The 23,888-nt window shown below is 42.9% G+C and overlaps 1 protein-coding gene across 1 annotated transcript; it reads left to right on the forward strand.

Annotated features, from left to right (window-relative positions):
• The first annotated feature begins 15,994 nt into the window (after positions 1-15,994).
• LOC136717381 (homeodomain-interacting protein kinase 2-like) lies at positions 15,995-20,974 on the forward strand. Its single transcript, XM_066695001.1, has 7 exons — positions 15,995-17,445; positions 17,974-18,097; positions 18,457-18,570; positions 18,691-18,777; positions 19,061-19,245; positions 19,576-19,882; positions 20,636-20,974. The coding sequence occupies exons 1-7, from the start codon at positions 16,787-16,789 to the stop codon at positions 20,972-20,974; spliced, it is 1,815 nt and encodes a 604-aa protein (XP_066551098.1). The 5' UTR covers positions 15,995-16,786.
• Positions 20,975-23,888: the final 2,914 nt, after the last annotated feature.

Raw genomic sequence — 23,888 nt, forward strand, 5'->3', positions numbered from 1 at the left:
GTCATTTAGTTTGTTAACCCTGAAATGGAATACGTTTTACCTTAACGGAAGGGCTTTTCTCTTTATTGTGTCTTACAGATGCAGAGTCAGTCTTTGGTGTGCGTTCCATTATTACATTCATTTACCAGACTTTTTTTTTTTTTTAATTGTAAAACGTAACTTTTGCCCTTTTTGGTGCCAATAGCATAGAGCAGTGGTTTTCAAACCAGTCCTGGAGTACCCCCTGCCCTGCTGGTTTTTGTTCCAACTGAGGTCTTAATTGCTTAATTGAATCCTTAATTGCCCTAACAAAGCAATATAACATTCAATTAAGTAATTAAGACCTAGGCTGGAACAAAAATCAGCAGGGCAGGGGGTACTCCAGGACCGGTTTGAAAACCCCTGCCATAGAGGAAATGTTCCTCCTCAATCTGCTCTCTGATTGGAGGGCTTTACTGACTGAGTCCCTCACCAGCTGTAGACTGTAGTAACCAATAATGAATGCGCTTCATCTTTAAACCTTGCAAATGTAAAAGCGTTACTCGTTTTTAACGATTTCATGCTCATTTACAAAACTGTATCTACTTGAGCTTTGTAAACGTTGACTTTTGGAATTTCCTTGAACATTTTGTATTTTGTTATGCTTTTCAGATGGATCTTTATTTAATTAATCTCCACAATAAGGATTCAAGAACACACTTCAGAAAGAACAGAAGACTCACACACTGCCTTATCGTCTTACCCCAATGAACCTCAAGGAAGCACCTTCCTGAGATCTGTGCTAACTGCTCCAGGTGCTACTTTGCAGTCTGAAATGACAGGAAAAAATGGCAATAAAACCCAGAAGACAGTCCTTGGAGGAGGGAGTCTCTCACCTTCACAAGCCTCTAGGACATCTGCTTCCAGTGACTCCTCCTGATTTCTCTCCGATTACCAGTCTACCCGCTGACATGTACGATATGGAGGAATCCAATTCTGAGACCTGTGACGCCTCTTTCCCCTCAAGGATGTGTTTCACTTGACTTGGATGTACATTGTAACTGATAGCGCTCCTTCAGGACTTTCAACCAATTATAAGGCCGGCCTCAAAACCATTCACTCATCATCTGTTTATGCGTCCCTTGGCCAGACAATGCTGGGTGCATTCTTTCCTTTGCAGAATTGCTTTGTTAACAGTTCCCAGAAGTGGCAAAATGGGCCATGAAAGAAATGCAATATTTTCAGTAGTAGGGGTGTTTGAATGTGTAGACTGACAAGGAATAGAGATGTACAACATTTGGGATCGTGACCAAAAAAGGTTTTATTAGCAGCATGGAGTGATAAACGGGGTCAACATCTATGCAAAAAATGTTTGAAAAGCCACACTTCAATTAAAGGATATATACATTGTAGCTGATTGATGAAAATAAGCTGCTAGTTACAAAACTGAAATGGAAACATTGCAATGAATTACAATAGTTTATCAATGGCAAGAAAAGGATCTGAAAGTAACAATCAATACTTTTCACTACATGGAATCACTTTCCCCATCTTACTGGTAATGCACTGCTTATCTGAATAGAAAGTAAATGCACATTTTACCACTTGCATTATATGAACACATACATCACTAGTAGAATAGTTTTTGGATCGGATACATTTTTTTAATAAATTCGGAATTGTGTAAAGTACATTTAAAAGATGAAAGACTACAAAAGTAATTTGTGCTTACACTTGCATTGTTCAGAATTCTGTCCTTCCTTTTTAAAAAGGAAAACAAACAAAAATAATCTATTCCAAAATCCCTCGGTGATCACCTACAACAGGAGATTCTGACATTGACCTGGTTTGCAAAGAGTTCAGGAACACAGTCTTCTTGGTGGGCAATGGAAATTACGCATTACTTTAAAAAGGTTTTGTCCAGGGTGTAAAAAAACATTAGGGGTTGACCATAGTTTCACTATAGGGGGAGTCCGGTATTGAACCGAATAAGTCATCCAAGGAGGGCGAGGGTAAAGCACTGCTCAAGAGAGGCAGCGTAGACAAGTTGGGAGCAGGTTGTCTGAGTGATGCTGAAGGTGGTGCTACATTCGATGTGGTTGGGCTGGAGTGCAGTACTTTAATTACATTATAGTGTAGCGTTATGATGGGTTATTTTGATAAGAGCATTTTAGCTCTGAGCTGAAGCACTGATCCAAAGAAGACCTCTCCTCCCAAAGTTATCAGATTTCCTTAAAACGTGGGACTGGTTTGCATCAAAGTGACAGTCTGGGAGGATGGCACCGAGAATAGGCCAAATAGTTTGGAATCCTGCGGTGAAATGTCTGGGGAAGGGGGCCTGTAGGTAATAAAAACTCTTTGAAATGGACAAGAGCCGAAATCCAGACGCAGAGCTACGAACCCGGGCCAACTGGCATTTCCAAAAGATGGCATGGATTGACATCATTCATAAATCAAGCCCCCCTCCAATAGGACACTGGGGGCTGAAACCGAAATCCAATCTCAAAAACCAATCACCTATTGATCTGACAGACATATAAAGAACAGCGCACAGCCTCTCTCTCTCTCTCTCTCACCTGAACCAGAAACTCGCTGCCACAGCTCAACCTGTAGCTCTGTTGCCCGAACTGGAACCAGAAACCAACCAAGTCTTTGCCGGCAACAGAAGAGTTAAACTGGGAGAAGGAGATTGAGCTGTACGAAGAATTCTTTTAAAGGACTTTATTAAATAAAGAACTTTACAGACTGCGCTGCCCGCCTGTGCCCACCTGATCAGTGGAGTTTTACAGCTGGACAATTGACTAAGTCGACTGTATACGAAAGTGTCAGTCATTTAAATAGCTATTTGAGTCTTAAGAAACTTGACCCTTGGAACGAACAGGGCCCTGCTTTCCTCAAAGACTTTGTCTTCAAGTAACTACGGTGGAAATCCTGCTTATAAAGAAGATTTTGTGCACAACCTTAGAGCCTTCAAACCAGTGGAAAATCTGTTTGGAAAAGACTCTACTTTCGCGAAACCCCAACTTCCAAGTGCATCGACTGAGTGGAAGTTCTTGGACAAAGCCGAACCGGACTGCCTTTGTTCCAAACCACACAGACCTAATGCCGTGTGCTGTTATCTGAACCCGAAGACAGAGAGGCCTCTCTGCGACGAAGTTCAGATAAGTTTAACAGTTTGGAGTTTGTGATTCATGACATTTGAGAAATGTTAATCTGTGATTCATAACTCTAGAATGTGTAATATCATTTAGTTTTCTTAAATATAAATGTGTGTTGCATTAAACTGTTTCGTTGATAATTTTAGAAATAAAACCTGTCAACGCCAAGAAATATCTTCTCATTCCTGTTTAACTGTTTAGTCTGAAATTGACACAAGTTAATAGACACCAGATTATAGATGGCCCTGCCTATCCTTAATCATTGAATAATAATCAGTTAAGGGAAATTGTGGTAACAAGTAATGATAGGATCTTTCTCGGCACCTAAACGTAAATGAGACTGATATATATGTAACGAGATGTTACCTGACATTAAATACTAACCTGCGTAGTTATTTAATGTCTGACTAACAATACTAATGAGAGTGTGACGTCCTCTAGGACCAAAGGAAAGGATCCAAGTGCAGGCTTTTAGAGTTGAAGCAGATAATCCAATAAGGGCAAAATGAGAGAGCATAAGCAGGGACAGTCCAGGTCAAACAATAAAGCGAACAGGCTAGTAGGGAGATCCGAAAGGGGTCAAAAATACACAGGAAGGCAATCAAGAAACAAGGCTTAGAAATGATCCAGGAGAGAATGCAAGACTTCACAATGAATCTAGGAAACAGAGGGGTTTAAGCACTGTGAAGGAGAGAGGGATTGAACAAGGTGAATGAAGGATTGACCAATGATAGGAGAGGAGGACAGAACAGGTGCACCTGGTAGGGAAGAATGTGGAAAGACTGGTTTGACTGGATAAAGGAAAGGAGAAGCACTAAAACTAGTATTCGGGAGAGGGAGACCTCTGGTGGTGAACTAAGGTAGAAACAGGGGAGACCGTGACAGAGAGACTCAGCTTCGTCTTACTAACCAGTATTGTAGTCAATGTGTTTATAACCTTTTTTGTTTAATGACTTGTGTGTTATCATATGCGATCCCATGGTCTTTGATTTGGTCACGGAAGTGATTAGTCTTTGATTTGTTGATCTAGAGTTTTAATTTTAATTAGTTTTTCCCTTTTGTATAATTAGTGTAGTGCTACATTTAGTCTTTGTTTTTGAATACATTTGACAATTTATTTATTTGTCTGCGTCCAATTATTACAGAAATTGAGTTCTACAAGATTCCAGGATTCGTGACAAGGTGATACTATAAATTCACTTCTTTAATTGAAATTTATAAGTGTACCTTACGCTACAATAGTTTTGTACTTCAAAAGAAATGGTGACGAAGTACTGAAGTAGCTCTTCAATATCATCAGTGTTATGCAGATTCTGTTGAGGTAGAATTGACTGAATAACTGAGGATGGTATCTGTAATCTGCAAGGTGTTGTTGAGTGATTTGAAAGTGATTTGTGTGGAAATATGTGGATGTATGTCACTGGTTTTGCTGTTGTATTGAATGCTGGGAGAGGCTTTTTGCAGAAGCAGAAATATTTTCTGGTTCATCTTGCTTGATGAATGGATCCAATTAGTGTTTGCATTTGGTTGTGCTGTGGTGGATTAGCAGTTTTGTCAGCTAGATGTTTGATGGTCGTTTCTGTGGTTGTCATCTTCTTCTGGCTGTTGAAGCTTCTTACAGACAAGTTGGAGAAGTGATGGGAGTTGAACTGTGATTGTTTGTTTGTGTAGGTCCCCCTTTTGCTGCCTAAACAGCCCTGACCCATTGAGGCATGGACTCCACTAGACCTCTGAAGGTGTGCTGTGGTATCTGGCACCAAAACGTTAGCAGCAGATCCTTTAAGTCCTGCTTTCGGCAGTGGACAGGGGTCAGCATAGGCACCCTGACTGGTCTGCGGCTATGCAGCCCCATACACAACAAACTGTGATGCACTGTGTGTTCTGACACCTTTCTATCAGAACCAGCATGAACTTTTTCAGCAGTTTGAGCTACAGTAGCTCGTCTGTTGGATCGGACCGCACGGGCCAGCCTTCGCTCCCCACGTGCGTCGATGAGCCTTGGCCGCCCATGACCCTGTCCCCGGTTCACTTCTTTTCCTTCCTTGGACCACTTTTGATAGGTACTGACCACTGCAGACCAGGAACACCCCACAAGAGCTGCAGTTTTGGAGATGCTCTGACCCAGTCGTCTAGCCATCACAATTTGGCCCTTGTCAAAGTCGCTCAGATCCTTACGCTTGCCCATTTTTCTTGATTCTAACACATCAACTTTGAGGACAAAATGTTCACTTGCTGCCTAATATATCCCACCCACTGACATAATGTTATGGCTGATGGGTGTATACACACTCAAACACACAGAAATTGTCAGGCCTGATCGCTGCACTTCCCCTGTTCACCACTTGAGGTCATCCTCATCAGCTGAATACTAGCCAGTCTCCCTCTCCAAATTACCAATCATCCAACTAACATTCCACATCACCATGTGCACTTGTCCCAACATCCCTCTGCACTCATTGGTTCTACCTCTCCCAACCAGCTCCACTGACTTCACTCAGCCCTGCACTTATACCCCTGTTTGCCCTTCAACCACTACTAAGTCTTGTCTTCTTCCCAGAGTCATTTCTAAGCATTCCCCACATTGCCTGTCTCTTATTGTTCCTGACCTCTTGCTTACTCCTTACAACCTCCCCTTTTGCCTGTCTGCCCAATCGATTTACGTCTTGACTGTCCTCAACTACGATTATTGGATCTCCCCTTTGTACCTTTGCCAGCCTTCTGGTTGAGTACGCACCTGAATCCACCCGTTAGTCTCCGACTCATTACAGAAATGGAAGACGTCAACACAGATCAACCCAGGTCACTATTAAAACTTCACACTTAGGCACATTTGTTTTGTTTGCACCAATCGTTAATTCTTATGTTAATTTTAGTGTTGTAAGTTTAGTTTTTTTTTTAAGTTCGCAATCTCACCGATCTCAGGATTTCCGATCTCCTGGCCTGCAGGACATTAATCTAAGGAATTAAATGAAAGGTTCTTTTTTCAGTGGTTTCCCATAGGATTTATTTACTAGCAGATGTTTTTTCCCACAAAATATACATATTTCACAGAAGATATTGCCATAAGAGCAAACAATACAATGTATAATTCCTAATGGAAGTCAATGTAATTGCTTAATTTTGACAGGAAACCTTTTTCTTCACCAGCCTTTACAAAATGTCTGAAAGAGCCTGTCAGTAGGAAAACACTTGTACCAGACTACTGCAAAGCAGCACACTGGTCTTGTTATGGGCAGTGGGTAAAGTATCATAAATCAGATGATAAAGGCAGGTGTTTACTTTTACTAATTTGGATTTTTCCAAATACCCAAGCTTGTATTTGAAGCTTCTATCACAGAATGCATTTTGCATGACAAATGACAGGGCACGGTGTTGGCTATAGGAGTACTCTACATATTCCCACAGGATTTGCTATTTTGTGAAGAAAATTGAACCCACAGTATAACAGGAGTGCTAGTTCAATAAAATTGCACATTTCAAGCAAACACCAAAGCCCAGAAAAAGAGATATTTCAAAGACTTAAACAGATTTTATGCTCAGCTTTTATGAGACAATATTTCCAATGAAAAGAACAGATTGGGTTTGGTTTGTATGAGGAAGACATTGATCCCAGCTGCATCCCCAGCTCCCAGGCACTGGGGGTCACCTGATAGCCATAGCAAAGCGCAGCTCGTCCGAGCCTTTTCTCGGCCTTTTAGCGATGGTTTGGTGTGGCCTGGGCGGGCTCCTGCAGCGCCACCTTCTTGACACTTAATTGGTCATAGTGGTCCTTGGTGTTTTTTAATTGAAATAGGTCCCTGTGAAACATCACAGAGGTGGACATGTGGTTATATATGACAAATACAAATATGAATAGTTGTTTTTAGTCTGTGTGTGGGAGGATTGTGAAGTGGATCTGCTCTCTCATCACACTATTGTTATGCCCATGTTTACAAAAGTAAAAAAATACATCAGTAAAATGATTAAGAACAAAGAAAGTTTAATAAATATGAACAAACTTACACTTTGAAGAATGTTTCGAGCTGTGCCTTGAGGCATCCTTCCAGCTCCACCATTGTTTTCATTGTTTTAAATAGTAATAGCCTTAGCTTTTCTCTTTGGAAACAATTTGGTCAGAACGGACACAAATTACATGTTTGGCTCCTTCTTCACACTATTCCATAAAATAAACTATATCCATAGCGAACTGATTCGCCTCACGCCAACTGTTATGTATGCAAAATTCTAGTGATGTCATAAGATATCCAAAGTAACAGAATGGCCTCATGTCAACTGTTAGCATTGCCTCCACAAACTAATCATCTACCCGATTTTGATTGTATCGGTTTGGCAATGTGTCCAGCTCACACTTACTACCGCTGTTAAAACGTATTCAGTGCCCCTAGGATTCATCACGTCACCATGCAGGGCCGGAGTGGGACTCATTTTCAGCCCGGGAGTTTCATGCCTCAGACCAGCCCACTTTAGTTCACAACCTATTAGCCTATACTGGAGATATATAATTATAGCTTTACTATGTAAGACTGCTATAGTGCACTATTCTCTACAACCTTGTTATTCACAGTGTATTTTTCTAAATCATTTCCAATTCAGTGCAAATAAGTGTAGCTTCACACAAGTGTTTATTTTCACAAATATGAGAACACTGTAAAAGTGCACACATATATATATATATATATGTGTGTGTGTGTGTGTGTGTGTGTGTGTGTGTGTGTGTGTGTGTGCACTTTTACAGTGTTCTCATATTTGTGAAAATATATATTTATATTTATGTATGCAAAATTCTAGTGATGTCATTGGTGTGTGTGTGTGTGTGTGTATATATATATATATATATATATATATATATATATACACATACATACATACATACATACATACATACATACATACACCAATCAGCCATAACATTATGACCACCTGCCTAATATTGCGTAGGTCCCCTTTTTGCCGCCAAAACAGCCCTGACCCGTCAAGGCATGGACTCCACTAGACCTCTGAGAGCAGACCTCCACTAGATCAGCAGATCCTTTAAGTCCTGTAAGTTGCGAGGTGGGGCCTCCATGGATCAGACTTGTTTGGCCAGCACATCCCACAGATGCTCGATTATATTGAGATCTGGGGAATTTGGAAGCCAAGTCAACACCTTGAACTCGTGATTTGTCAGACCAGGCCACTTTCTTCCATTGCTCCGTGGTCCAGTTCTGATGCTCACGTGCCCATTGTAGGCGCTTTCGGCAGTGGATAGGGGTCAGCATGCGCACCCTGAGTGGTCTGCGGCTACGCAGCCCCATACGCAACAAACTGCGATGCGCTATGTGTTCTGACACCTTTCTATCAGAACCAGCATTAACTTTTTCAGCAATTTGAGTTACAGTACCTCGTCTGTTGGATCGGACCGCACGGGCCAGCCTTCGCTCCCCACGTGCGTCGATGAGGCTTGGCTGCCCATGACCCTGTTGCCGGTTCACTGCTTTTCCTTCCTTGGACCACTTTTGATAGGTACTGACCACTGCAGACCAGGAACACTCCACAAGATCTGCAGTTTTGGAGATGCTCTGACCTAGTCGTCTAGCCATCACACTTTGGCCCAAAATGTTCACTTGCTGCCTAATATATCCCACGCACTGACAGGTGCCATGATAACGAGATTATCAGTGTTATTCACTTCACCTGTCAGTGGTCATAATGTTATGGCCGATCGGTGTATATAGATAAAAAAAAGAGCAATATAAAATAAAACTTCCATACCCAACCCTGAAACATTGATATGTATGGCACTATTCTCTACCACCTCACAATGTGTTTTGTAGATCATCAAAAGCTATTTTTCAGTGCAAATGATTGAACTACTAAAGATATACAACGCTCAAACATGAATAAATATAAAAGTATTGCTCTGTTCTCTCTCTTTGTTATTCACAGTACTACTTTCTAAAGACACCATAATCTCTTTTTCCCTGTGCATGAGTGTAACATGAATGAATGCCTGAGCAGTGCATTGGTCTCTGAAACTTTGTTTATTACAGTATCATTGTCCGAAGACATGAGAATGTCTTTCACAGTGACATGAATGCCTCCAGGTGCTTCTGGGTTAAAGTGCTCCTGAGTCTGTTTTTTATTAATTTCACTGTTGAGAAGCTTCTCTCATAGGCTACATGTGTGATGGACAGTGTTTATAGTAACTTGTAGGCCAGTCCAATCACATGGTAGGCATCAGTTAGGAGATTGTACTGAGAGAGGATGTGATGAACAAAAAAGACACAGTGTCTTTTGACAGCAGGGTAACAAGACATCCTCTGCCCTTTGTGCCAGTTTCATGCTGCTTCTTACTATTCTCTATGCAACTGTTTACATGCTGTTGGAGGCAAACATCATATTTGCTCGAGAGTAGAATCAATTCTAGGACATTTCCATGATTAACAGCAATGTTTTCCCAGCTATAAGCAGTCTTTGCTTTATCTCCCCTGTAGCTAAGGCCACATTTGTGTATACCTTTAATGACATCCACTATGCGCTCCATCAACTGACGTTTCTTCTTCACTTGCTCGCTATGTAATGACATTTGGTTGCTAGTCAACAAGCTTTTCACATCTGCCTTTTGTACATTTACAAAGTAAGCATCTGTACTATCTCTATGGATTTTTTCATGTTCCACTATTCTTAGGTGATTATGTTTCCAGGCTTTCATGTCTCCCTTTATGAAGGGGCTTTCACTAACCAAAGGTGCAAATGTCAAACAGACAGTACAGTACAGAGATTTTTTCAACAACTTGCGGTTGGTTCCATCTTTGCAGTTGAAAACTTTTGGTGTTTGTTAGAGGATGATAACAAAAAACATATCTATATCCTGTAACATAAGGCGAGCAAAGTAATCAAAATAATCAACAGCCTCATCTTCGTGTGTCTTTTTCTTAGCTTGTGGTTCAGGGTCCCTGAGTAGACTCTGCTCTCTCTTTTACATTTCCTTCAGTAGGCCTATGAGACTCATCTGTACCTGGATTAAATCACAATAAAAAGCAATCTGTAAGGCTATGACATGGAAACATGTTTTGACTGCATGTTTCAGTCTTATTTCATATTCTTTTCATCCTATTCCCTTTCAATTGTGGTCTTTGTATGTTTACTATTCTATTATTACTATACTGTTAATGATAAAAGCATAATAGGTCATAAATATGTGGGTATAAATAGTGGTGACATTGGAACTAATATCTAGTCATGTTAGATTGTTCAGTAAACAATGTTCACACACTGTGGTACAACAGCTCTACCTGTGCCTTCCACAGCAGGGATCCTTCTGGGCACATTACTGGGTCCTGACACTGTCTCTGACACTAAATCAAATTAAAAAAATTAAGTTGTTATAATTTTCAGCACAAGCCCCCCCTCCCTACAAAAGAAAAGTATTCTGATCATTTTTAACATTTAGCAATCCTACCTGCCCACTCTGGAGTTATGGGCTCATGGCTGGCGCTTGGTCCTGCCTCTTCCTCACCGCCAGCAGCAAACTGGTCTACTGGCTGCTGCTTACTAGAGACTACAATAGACTCTCACAGTCTCACAAACGCGTCACGACATACCATACTTATTCGTATCGTAACCGCTATATGCCATAACCTCACACAATTCCTTGACAATAAAATTGAATTGTGGTTTGTAGGCAACGTTATACGTTATATTTTGTTTTGCATGCCTGACATCTTGGCACTGTAGCCTAGGCTAGCATACCTGTCTTATCATCACCATCTTCTGGCTCTTGTTCTGTCCCTTCACTCTCAGTCTCAAGCTGCGAGCTTGTTTTACTCTTAAACAAGTCGCTGCGTTTGGCACATTTGGCTGTATCTTTTTTTCTTTAATTCTGGCTTTTTCAGCTCTCTTCTCTTTCTCTTTCTATTCTCCATCTTGTCTTAGTGTAAGTCTTACTCGCATCTTCTACCAATTTGTAATTACGTCAATCAGGTGGTCAATCACAACCTCCTGGGGACCTGGGCAGGGATCGACCAATTTGGGATTTGGTAGGGGCCACTCTCACCCCCAAATCAGCATCCAAGTGTTTGGATGTTTCTGTTGAGCTGACCTCTGAGCTAATTTTCGAGGAAAAGTGTTTCAGTAGCAGTGTGTGCGAGCGTGTGACGCAGAGCCCACGCTTCTGCAAGTGTAGCCTACATGAGTACATGATTTATTTAATTTTAAAATTATTGTGTTTACCGACCCTGTCACCGGCCCTTGCGGCCCAACAACCGCAAGGCCCACTGTGAATCTTCCAGTTTCTCCCGATTAGCTACTCTGTACTTGTCACCATGCAAACCTTGCTATCTGCCACTAGGAGCGAGTTTAGTGCTTCTGCAATTCCACATGCTAAATACACCAATCAGCCATAACATTATGACCACCTGCCTAATATTGTGTAGGTCCCAAAACAGCCCTGACCCATCGAGACATGGACTCCACTAGACCTCTGAAGGTGTGCTGTGGTATCTGGCACCAAGACGTTAGCAGCAGATCCTTTAAGTCATGTAAGTTGCGATGTGGGGTTGCCTTTGCCATTGCTGTGCCTGCCTTGATTTGACTGCATTTACGTTTTACAGTAAAATACGATATTTCCCAGCGGTTAAGTGGATGCTGATTAAAATGTGAGACTATTATGATATTTAAAACGAATACACCTTTTTGTAAAATTGTGTTTGTTTCCCCATACATTTAATGGACTTCTTATTATACTCGAATTAACTTAAAATTGAAGTTATACATAAAGTTATACCTTTGTAAATCAGTGGTATGTATTGAGCTGTTGTCAATACAAGTACAAATATGAATGTACTTGTATTACCTTTTATATTAACATATTACAGAATTGACCCATCATTTCCACATGTGTCTGCAGCCATAATAATGGATTGTACATGTAGGAATAACACTCCACCCCACCCTGCCTCCCTTTTGTTCAAATAAATTAGATATACATGCAATGGCCTGCAAAATCTGCTTGTATGTAGGCTAATACACAAAACTAATGGTGTGAACATATCTATGTCCAGATTGTTTTCTCAATTTAAATGCATCACTATAATGTGAATTGAATTGATGAAAGGTTGTTTTACATTAAGCCTCTCGTCTCCTTGAAATGATTACGCTACATCAGCAGGGAGGTAAATCCGGAGCCGGTACCACCACCGAAGCTATGGAAGATGAGGGAGCCTTGGAGCCCAGTGCACTGGTCATCCTGGGGAGACGAGAGGGGGCCATATAGGATACATGTGTGATGGGGTAGATACATTTTAAGATCAACTTACACATTATAGTTTCTGATACTTCAATTTGCTTTCCCAGTATAATGATCTGAGGGACATTGCTTTTCAAACAATGACAAATAATCTAGAATGTCAGGGCTCTCCAACAGGTCGATGCCCACCAGAAGCCCTTACACAGTGCTGGAACTTTTCCATTGTTCAGGCCCTGCAGGGCAGCACTGAGCTCCTGCAGTGAGATGGGCTGCTCCAGCTGGGCCACACAGGCTGCAGGGAGCTGTGGAAGACCCTGTGTGAAACTCTGCACTGCTGCCCATCCCATCCTGCCTGCGCCTCATACAAAGCACTATAGAAGCCCACTGCATACCGACACACCTGCGCCGGTGCACACTGCTCTATGCCCTGCGGCGTCCGCAGGCATCAAATGATTTTCAGCTGCGCCACTTTCTTCGAGTCCAAACAAAATACCTTGTTGGTGCATGAGCCTCCGCCAACCCCTGAAAACGGGATCTCTTTTCATTCAGGTCAATAAGGAGCCTACTGTCGGCACCCAGCTCTATGGCTCTCTGCAGAGATTCAATGTCCTCTTCCAATTTTGCCAGAGCTGCTTTCACACTTATTGTGTAATGACAGACTAGGCACAAGAGGGACGAAACCAGGTGCGGAGGGGCAAAGAAGAGTTGAAACAGGCAAGGGTCGAGAGCCGGCAAACAGGATCTGTGGGAAAAAGCAAAAGACCCGTCAAGGGGGCAGGCAGGAGGTCAGGAGATCGTTCAAACAAGGCAGAAGAGGGAATCCAAGAAACAGTTGTCGGCACAGACGCACACAGGCACACGCACGCAAAAAAAACAACAGGAGAAACATTTAGAAATGACAACACAAGGTGCTGCGGAATGTCAATTGAATAATTGTTGCTGGTGATTGAGAAAGACGTTAGAATTCAGGGGATGACCTCTGGTGGTAAACAGTGGGATTGTGGAGTGAGGATGACACATATTGTGACATTACTACATTTATTTGTACTTTCCCAATATCCCACCACTGTTTCACAGATAAGATCACACAAAATCGCCCTTTTGTTGATGCCAGTGCTGCCAGAAAACTTTAAAAACCTCTACAAAATGTGCATTATCGAACAGATTGTTATTAAAATGCCAATACGGGCTGTGTGTTTTAAAAGCAGCATCCAAAATCGAAACAGCCAATAATCTGTGTTCAGATAAAAAGGTAGGAACAATTCTACAATTCAGAAAAAGACTGTGCTGATAATTAAAAATATAAGCCTATCCAGTCGAGCCGAAGAAATAAAACTACTACTACTCTTTACCCAAGTGTATTGTCTACGATGCAGGTTAGAAGCTTTCCATACATCTACTAAATTATTGTGAGTAATAACTGAAAGCAACTCCTTAGCAGATGGAACATGTGGTTCAATGTGGTTCCTATGGTTCACCACGGTGGATCTGAAAGATGCTTGCTTTCACATCCCCATTGCGCAGGCGCACAGGAAGTTTCTCCGCCTTCGAGGGCCGAACATTCGAGTTTGCTGTTCTGCCCTTCGGCCTGTCGCTAGCCCCTCGCACTTTTTTCCAAGTGCATGGACATCGTGTTAGCCCCCTTACGTTGCCATGGGGTTTGCGTCCTCATTTACTAGCAGACTGGCTGGTTTGTTCTCACTCGAGGGAGCAGGTTCATAGCTAAACAAACCTCATTCTAGGCCATCTCTCCGAATTGGGCTTCTGGGTCAATCGAGTAAAGAGCCGCCTGACGAAAACTCAGCATGCACAGTTCCTTGGACTTCACTTTGATTCTGTTGCCATGCTCGCCACGCTGGAACCAGAGAGAGTTGCCTCTCCCTCTTCCAACTGAGAGCTCGTGCCAGAGGCTGCTGGACCTCCTAGCGGCAGCATTACAGACCCTGAACTCCTGGTGGCCCACTTGACTCGAGGTGTTGCCACGTCTTGGGCCCTTTTTCAAGGCGCGCCCTTGGACAACATTGTTGTGGCTGCAGCTAGGGTTTCGCTGCTTACATTGGTCCGGTTCCACAGGTTGTATGTGACTGGACCGGTCCCTTCCATTGGGAACCCGGTGTTGGCTGCAGTTGAGCCCCAGTAGCCCACGGGCTCTGGCTCCTGATTTCCTCTCCCAGTCTGTCCCTGTTAAGCACATCCTGATAGAGCTATTTGAACCATGTCTTCCCTTCCACCGGACTATGCCTTCCAGTCGAGCACACACGCAAGCTGCTCCTGGACTTGCTGACAGCCTGTCGATGTGTTCCAAGGGTCTGTCATGCGGCCTACAGGTATGTTGCCTTACGAGGCTGCCCTGTATATAGTTTGTTCATTATTGCATTGTTGCGGTGGTACATTCATCTGGTCTGTATCCCACTCTGTATATATAACGTGTAAACATCAGGACTGTGGCTCCACTCTAGCTTGTGTAGACTGGAGCTCACTGCCGCTGTTCCCAGCTGATGGCGCTCGAGTTGTTCTCACTATATAGTTCCTTGGTCAGCAGGTCTGTTGCCTGCTCTGGCTGTGTGCAATAGAGTCCGCTGCTGCTGTCCTCAGTGGTAAGCACTTGAATGGGCTCTTGTGTTCCGCTGTGTACATAGTTAATTTGTCAGCACAGTAGAGCTAATGTTGCCCTGCGCTAGCTGGTCTAATCAACAGGCGTCAACTGCTCCTGTGTTCCGTGGGAGGCACATGAGTTGGTTCCTGCGCCCCGTGGTGTGTATAGTTCGTTTGTATGACATTTTAAGTTGTCAGCACAATGGAACTCTCCACTCTGTACTGTTCAGTTGAGTAGGATGCTTCTGTGCTGTGCGGAGGCAGCATGAATGCTCCTGCTGCCACGCGATATATATTGTCGTTTTTAGCTCGGCTACTCTGTGACTGTGTACTGTGCAGGCTGTGTACTATGTTGTGTTGTGTTTCAGTGGGTCTATGGCCCCGCACCTATTAGATCAGGGGTCCAGTTCCATGATAATGCGTGGAGGCCGCACATGTTGCTTGATTGCCCACGCCAGATATGTACAAGTAGATTACGGTCTCGCTCCTACCTGCACTAGTAGAGCAGCCGGCCTTGCTATTGTAAGCAGAGGGTGTAAGAGTTAACCTCTGTAGCCTCACTTTGTATATGCTGATTCTAGACAGTTCCCGGTAAGAACATGACTGCGGTCCTGCAGCCCTGTGGGGCCCCTGAGATTACTGTCTGGAGTTGTGTTGCCGAGGCCCCCTAGCAGTCACCTCGGGGCAGGGTCCCTTATCAACTCGGTGCCTCCTCCCTTGCGATGGTTTTGTTATACAGTAACCCCTCCCCCTTGGGCAGTGCTTCCGACTTGAAAGATAATTATAGGTTGCGAATGCAACCCCGGTTATCTGAGAAAGGAAGCACTGCCCAAGGGTTGCAAGGTCGTGCAGGAGTCATGCTCCTGGCAAACGAGGATGAACTTGTGCAGACATCACGTTTTATAGAACAGGAAGTGGGAAGGGACCAGTTCTGAGTGACGTGTGCAGAGGGGCCAATGGCAGCTTTGATAGAGTGACGTTTTTTGATCGGGTTCCTACGGAAGTGCGCAGCAACCCCTCCCCCTTGGGCAGTGCTTCCTTTTTCAGATAACCAGGGTTGGATTTGCAACATATCGTTTCTCTCTGAAACAGACACCTGAATCAGATTTGAAGGTGACTTCTGCCAATCCTTTTCCACAGATATTTTTGAGTAATGTAACAGGGTTAAATTGAAATGATTGTGTGTTTCATCAAACTTAGTTTAATGGATGACATTATTTTCATTTTAAAATACTGGTAGAATCCTCCTTAATATTTCATTGATAAGGTTAATCTATACTGTTTCCTGCACGCTTGCAGGTAAAACCAAACCAATGGAAAAAATGGGGGTGAGTTGTTAATTTTATTTTACTTTTCTGCTGAAGAGTGTTCCTTTTCTAAAGTTTGTGGATTTCTTGTTGTATATATACAAACTGTACTGGACCAAAAACTATGACAATACATAATAGCATGCCTCTGGTTTCAATCAACCTAATTGCAATGTAGAATGTAGAATTCACAGTGTAGAATTCCATGACATCACAATATCACCCCCACCATCAGACTGCCTTGCAATTCTACTACATCAGTAGTACAATTTTATGACATCATAATGTCATTCTACTTCCAGAGTATGCTTTAGTGTCTCACCACTGACTTGACTCCATTCCAGTCTGATCAACACAGCAGTGAAGATCTCCTTCTGTGAAACATCTATCTTTCGGTGGTAATTTATACATTTCGTTCTTGAGCCGAGTTTTGAAACCCTTTGGTGAGTAAGATCCATCTTTGTCAGGGGTAAAGGCTTAGATGAAGTATTTTTTACTGTACATTTACAAGTTTATTCTTTCTTTCGTTAACATAGTGACGAATGTCTGTGAAATTGCCCGAGACCTCCCAGAGCTGCGAGCTGAAGCGCAGGAGAGAGGAGATGGGGACCAGCAGCAGCAGGGCGCCTGTTGCCACGGACGAGGATAATGATGAGTACCAGCTGGTGGATCATGAGATGCTCTGCTCCCAGAGAAACCCGTATGAAGTCCTGGAGTTCCTGGGCCGGGGCGTCTTTGGCCAGGTGGTGAAGTGCAGGAATCACCGTACCGATGAGATCGTGGCCATCAAGATCCTGAAGAACAAACCCGCCTATGAGCGGCAGTGCCTGATTGAAGCCACCATCCTGGCCAGGCTGAGCAGAGAGAACCCCGACCAATATAACCTTGTCCGGGCTAATGAGTGTTTCCGGTACAAGGGCCACTTGTGCCTGGTGTTTGAGATGCTAGATCAGAATCTGTATGACGTCCTTAGCTTCGGGCCCCTGCCCCTCAAGTACATCAGGCCCATCCTGCAGCAGGTCGCCACTGCCCTGCTGAAGCTGGAGACTCTGGGGATCATCCACGCTGACCTCAAGCCTGACAACATTATGCTGGTGGACGCGGCCAGGCAGCCCCTCAGAGTCAAGGTGATCGACTTCGGTCTGGCCACCCATGTCTCGGAGGCAGTGCGCTCTGCCTGCATGCAGGCCAGATATTTCAGGTAAGGCAACGTGGCATTGCGTTTTCTAAATACTCCTTCTAAATACTTCAGTCTGTTGTGTTTACCTAATGCGCTTTGCACAGAACACATGAAGATGTATAGTTGTTAAGCACAATATGGCCAATGTCTGTAAAATATGGGAGTGAACTTAATTATAGGAGACCAGAGGAAAAAAAAACTGCATTCTCGGAAATAAAACATGTACTGACCTTAACTTCAGCGACACCCTAGCAGCTAAAGATGCAACATTTATAAATGTTTATACTAAATATAGTTAATATAGAGTCAGAATACAATACAATTACTATAGAGAGGGGTGTTTCAAATGAAACCAGGGAAATATGCCAAGAAGTAAAGCCAAATAATACAATGTGAGATCGAACATCAAATTCATATTATTCCTCATGTTTTCCACGCTGTGGGTTTTGTTAAAGCAGGCCTTGGTTACAGAGTCACCCTGTCTGAAATCACATTCTTTCTTGCCTCGTCCACACTGACCCACTGCTTCTATATGTCCTGTCTCTGCAGGGCTCCAGAGATCATCCTTGGCCTGCCCTACAATCAAGCCATTGATATGTGGTCGCTGGGCTGCATCATTGCAGAGCTGTTTCTGGGGTGGCCTCTGTACCCCGGGGCTTCGGTGTACGATCAAGTAAGAGCTGGAAGCTGCCTTTCCTGTCTAACGTCTAACAGAACTTGCACCTGAAAGAGTATTGAGCAGTAAAGACAAGAGTCCTCGTCTCTCTTCTGATGTTCAAACGAAAGGCTTTTGATCAAAATTTGTTCTCTTCCTGCAAAAACAGTAGGCATGATTTTTAAAAGCCTGATATATGTGTGTCCAAATAATTTAATTTACATTCTCTAGTACATTCTCTGATATGTGTGTTTATATATATATTTATATTTATGCTCAGCACAGGTGAAGATGGAAAGGATTGAACTTTTAACAGGTTTTTGATTTTCCAGCATTACTCTCAGTGGCTTTTGATTGATTTATTTTTGTTTTTCTAGATCCGGTACATAGTTGAGATGCAGGGTTTGCCTGCGGAGAACCTGCTGAGTGCTGGGACGAAGACAGGAGAGTTCTTTAAGAGAGACTCGGCCAACTCCCTGTGGAGACTTAAGGTCAGACCTTATAACACATTCAGGCTATAGCATTCAAAGAGACACATTTGGTCTTGTTAAAACATAAACTAAACTTAAAAAATAAAATGTAAATGTCCCTATCTGTATATTAACACACAGACGCCAGAAGAGCATGAGGGAGAGACGGGGATCCAGTCAAAGGAGCAGCGGCTGTACAAGTCCAGTGGTTTGGATGGCATGGCGCTGGTATGGAGCCCCTCAAACACTGGGTCATATTTACTGTGTTAGCACCTGGAGAAGTGCAGGCATCTCATTTTCACTTATACATTCCTATGTATTCGTTGGCACATTTCGCAAAGGTCTAGTAAACCTCCAGTTGTATTGGTACGAGTCACAGACTGAGTCACAGATATTGAAAGGCTTTTAACTGAACACTCTACAGTTTACTGCACTCTTACTGAGGTATAACTGTCTTGGGAAAGAACAGGCATTATGAAGAAATCTTAACTCCTCTAATTTGACTCCACAGGTCCATATGCCAATGGATCTGGATGGGAATGACTTGATGGCAGAATTGGCAGACCGGCTGCAGTTCATTGACCTGCTGAAGAGGATGCTGTCGATGGACCCAGAGGACAGAATTACCCCTGTCCAAGTCCAGAACCATCCCTTCGTCACTATGACTCATCTATTTGAGTTCCTCCCCAGCACACAGTATGTTTTAATAGGGGTGCGGATAAAAACAAAAGACAAAAACTGCCAACGTTGAAGAGTGTGCTCTTAAAAGCCACCTTGTGTTGTGTCTCCTGTAATAGGCAGGGAATAGCTGTGGAGCTGAATCTCCAGAGACACTGTGTTTTCACTTGATGAATATGCATCTTGGCAATGGGGTCTTTTGTGGGGAAAGAAAAATAAGAATATCAATCCGTCAATACCAGGAAAGCTTCTGAATTGTACTTGTTAAAAACAACCGTACACTAATTTTAAAGCTAGTGCTCAGAACGTGGAGATACTTATATTAACACATCTCTTCCTCTCGCCTAGTGTCATGTCTTGTGCCCAAGACATGGAGGTGTGCTATAGTCGGGTCGATACCAGCACGACCTACAATTGCCAGCTCCACGCAGCCCTCAGCACGACCTTTAACAGCCAGGTCAACACATCCCCCAGCACGACCTACAACAGCCAGGTCAACACAGCCACCAGCACGACCTATAACAGCCAGGTCAACACATCCCCCAGCACGACCTACAACAGCCAGGTCAACACAGCCACCAGCACGACCTACAACAGACAGGTCAACGCAGCCTCCAGCATGACCTACAACAGCCAGGTCAACGAAGCACCCAAGGTGAGTCCCAAAGTTTTTTTCTTTGTTTTCCCCTTTGTCTGTCCTGCAGGAGTGATAATGTAGGTGTGAGAGACTGAGCAACATGTGTCTCCAGGAAGTCCATTTGAGTGATGAAGCTAATATTAAACTGGTTAATACAGGTGTTTATTTCACCCATGATGTTTTAGTGTAATTGTTAAATCAGTTACTGTTTATCCTCATTTTGAATTTGACTTTTAATTTAAAAAAAAGTGTTGTATAGTCACAATATCACTATAAAAGTCTGCACCGATAATTATATACTAGTCTCTAGCATTTCAGTTCACTGACTGCCACTCTATAACACATCTCAAAAGCTATATATTCAGAGCTGATTCCGTCATCCAGAAGGATTGACTCCTGGTCTCATGCAGACCCCTCAGAGCTAGGGCCACATCTCTCACTTTAGTGACCATGTCAGCTCTTTGGTACGGCCCTCAGTATTGCAACTGGCACTGAGTATTGCTGGAGTTATAAAGGAGGTGGTATGGAGAGAGAGATAGATATGTATTGTTCCCTCTCCGTTCAGGAGTGAAAAGGGTCGATCTGTGTGGGCGTCATTATTTAGGAGGGTGAAAGGAAGGCAGACAATGCTACTGCAGTCAAATAATTAGCTCTGCTTGAATCCAACACCCTCAGACATGTGGAGATGGATGGACTGCTGTCGGTCGGGTTTGGTTTCGTGTCAACTCTGCAGACAGGCGCTCTCAGACTCTTTTTCGTGACTTTGCACAGGCGCAGCAACTTGTGGCAGCAGAGGAGAACAACAGGCAGTCGGACAACATCACCCCCTCCAACGCACAGGCGCCGGCAGCGGATGTCCACCTCTACAACCCCCCCAGGCTGGGCACTATGGGCAGGGCTCGGGTCACCACGCGGGCCAGGAGACCCATCCCCCCCGCCCTGGGCACAATGGGCAGGGCTCGGGTCACCACACGGGCCAGGAGACCCATCCCCCCCGCCCTGGGCACTATGGGCAGGGCTCGGGTCACCACACGGACCAGGAGACCCATCCCCCCCACCCCAGGCACTATGGGCAGTTGTCAGCTCACCACGTGGGCCACAAGAAAGTGAACTTTGCTGACTGTAAATAAAACTGTAAATTACAGAATGTCAACTTTTGTATTTTGTCATATTCTCCAACTTTCATATGGAGGTGTTTAGTCTCCGAGAAATTCATTCATTCTTGTGAAGTGAGTGATCAGTGGAAGACAAACTTGAAGACCTAGTAGATAAATAGGAAGAGATCTTTTCAAGGAACAAACTAGATTGTAGTGAAGCTAGAGGCTCTGTTCACAGAATGCGAAACAGAAGAGAAACAAGTACTTGATGAAATGGAGAAAAGGGCATTATTAGGAAGTCAAACAGTGAGTGGGCTTCGCCTTTAGTGCTTGTATGGAACAAATCTGGGGATCTACATGTCTGTACTGATTGTCGTGAGTTGAACAGGCACACATTAGGGATGCTTATCCACTGCCTCATGACTTAAAATATGTCCCAAGTGTAAAAAATGTACACTACCAGTCAAAATTGTATGAACACGTCAATTTGTTATAGACATTTTTGCAGTTTAATGTCTCAATGTACTAAATTAAAGCATAGAGCAAATAAACAATTGGAGATAAAAGAAGAAATCATGGAATTGTTTTGTTAAACAAAATTTAGCCCCTTACATCTCAGATATTCAGAAAGATGTTGCATTGTGACCTTAAAAGGGCACCAAATCCATGTGCTTCTCTTTAATCCCATGTTCTCTTAATCTCTTCATTGTTGTGTTGTTCGCCAAGTGTTTGGTATCCCATGAAAGATGAGACTCTAAGCTTTCTAAAGATGTGACAAAATTGTTTTTTATTCCACCCCCTGCATTTACTTTAATATTTTACTATAACTATTTTCTAATGGTATTATAAGTATATATTATAGTATAGGACTATTAGTGTGTATGTGTGTATAATTATACAGATGGGTGACAATGGAAAAAACAACATAAAGTGTCTCAGTAAGGTGTTGGGCACCATGAGCCAGAAGAACAGCTTCTTCTAAACAATGTGAGGAAGCAATACAAAAGGCAAACACAATGTTAGGGTATATTGTCAAAAGTGTTGAACTGAGAACAAGGGCAGTAATGTTCAGTCTGTACAATGCACTAGTTTGAGCTCATCTGGAATACTGTGTACAGTTCTGGGCTCCACACTTCAAGAAAGATATCGCTGCTCTAGAGGCAGTTCAGAGGAGAGCAACCACACTTATTCCAGGTCTGAAGGGAATGTCCTACTGAGACACTGAGGGAACTGAACCTGGAACAGAAGGAGACTATATGGGGACTTGATCCAAGTCTTCAAGGTCATGAAAGGCATCGACCACATCAAACCAGAGGAGCTTTTCCAGATCTGCAGGGACACATGGACCCGGGGACACAAATGGAAATTGGGCTTCAAGGCATTCAAGATGGAAAACAGGAGACACTACTTCACACAGAGAGGCATCACAATCTGGAACAAACTCCCCAGCGATGTGGTTTAGTGCTACTGGTGGGTGATGTTTCAAATAAATGACAAGTGCTGGACTGAGAGCAGTAAGAGAAATCAAAATGACTGGTGTACTTTGATACATTTAAAGCTAAATACCAACAATGACGAAGAAATACTGTTTCAAAGCTTTTAGGAACTTGCTTCTGTGGAAGGAGAATAATTGCTGAACTTTCTATGATACGTCCTTGAACACTTGGAACACTTGAAGTGGAATGAAGTGATGGGTTTCCTTTTGTGAATCTGAAAATGTTTTGATGGAGGAACCAGAGATTGGAACAGAACAGACTTTGAAAATATATGGTGATTTGATGGCCAACTCACAGTTCCACAGATGAATGCTTTATTTAACAGATATGTTCAATATACAGTACTGTGCAAAAATTTTAGGCAGGTGTGAAAAAATGCTTTCAAAAATAAACATGTTAATATATTATATTTATCAATTAACAACATGCAAAGTGAGTGAACAGAAGAAAAATCTATATCAAATCCATATTTGGTGTGACCATGCTTTGCCTTCAAGACAGCGTCAATTCTTCTAGGTACACTTGCACAAAGTCAGGGATTTTGTAGGCATATAGCCAGGTGTATGATTAAACAATTATAGCAAACAGGTGCTAATGATCATCAATTCAATATGTAGGTTGAAACACAATCATTAACTGAAACAGAAACAGCTGTGTAGGAGGAATACAAAAAAAAGCCAAACTCAGGTAACAATGTGAGGTTGCTGAAGACCGTTTACTGTCAAAAGTCATACATCATGGCAAGACTGAGCACAGCAACAAGACACAAGGTAGTTATACTGCATCAGCAAGGTCTCTCCCAGGCAGACAGGGGTTTCCAGATGTGCTGTCCAAGCTCTTTTGAAGAAGCACAATGCAACGGACAACGCTGAGGACCGTACACGCAGTGGTCGGCCAAGGAAACTTACTGCAGCAGATGAAAGACACATCATGCTTACTTCCCTTCACAATCAGAAGATGTCCAGCAGTGCCATCAGCTCAGAATTGGCAGAAAACAGTGGGACCCTGGTACATCCATCTAGTGTCTTGAGAAGTCTGGTCAGAAGTGGCCTTCATGGTAGACTTGCAGCCAAAAAACCATACCTCCGACTTGTTTTGAAGACAAAGGGTGGTCACACCAAATATGGATTTGGTTCATTCAGTTAATTGATAAATATAATCTATTAACATGTCTATTTTTGAAAGCATTCTTACTTTACAGAATTTTTTCACACCTGCCTAAAACGTTTGCACAGTACTGTAAATATATATATATATATTTACAGTACTATTTTTTTTTTTTCACATTTTGCTCAGTCTCATGCATTTGATTTAGGATTTTATTCCTCATCAATGCTGCATACTCCAGAGTTTTACCTAAAATTACTATTAAAAATACAAAAATGAAACATCATAATTGGTTAAGTCTCCACCCCCCTGAGTTAATACTCT

This window comes from Amia ocellicauda, chromosome 21 (genome assembly GCF_036373705.1).
Source record: "Amia ocellicauda isolate fAmiCal2 chromosome 21, fAmiCal2.hap1, whole genome shotgun sequence".
NCBI classification, from domain to species: Eukaryota; Metazoa; Chordata; class Actinopteri; order Amiiformes; family Amiidae; genus Amia; species Amia ocellicauda.

Bases quoted from the DNA above. Each gene is read 5' to 3' on its own strand.
- LOC136717381 (XM_066695001.1), top strand. From the start codon at position 16,787: ATGTCTGTGAAATTGCCCGAGACCTCCCAGAGCTGCGAGCTGAAGCGC. The intron at 18,098-18,456 runs GTAAGAGCTGGA...TTGTTTTTCTAG, and splicing joins GGGCTTCGGTGTACGATCAA to ATCCGGTACATAGTTGAGAT. The intron at 19,246-19,575 runs GTATGTTTTAAT...CCTCTCGCCTAG, and splicing joins GAGTTCCTCCCCAGCACACA to TGTCATGTCTTGTGCCCAAG.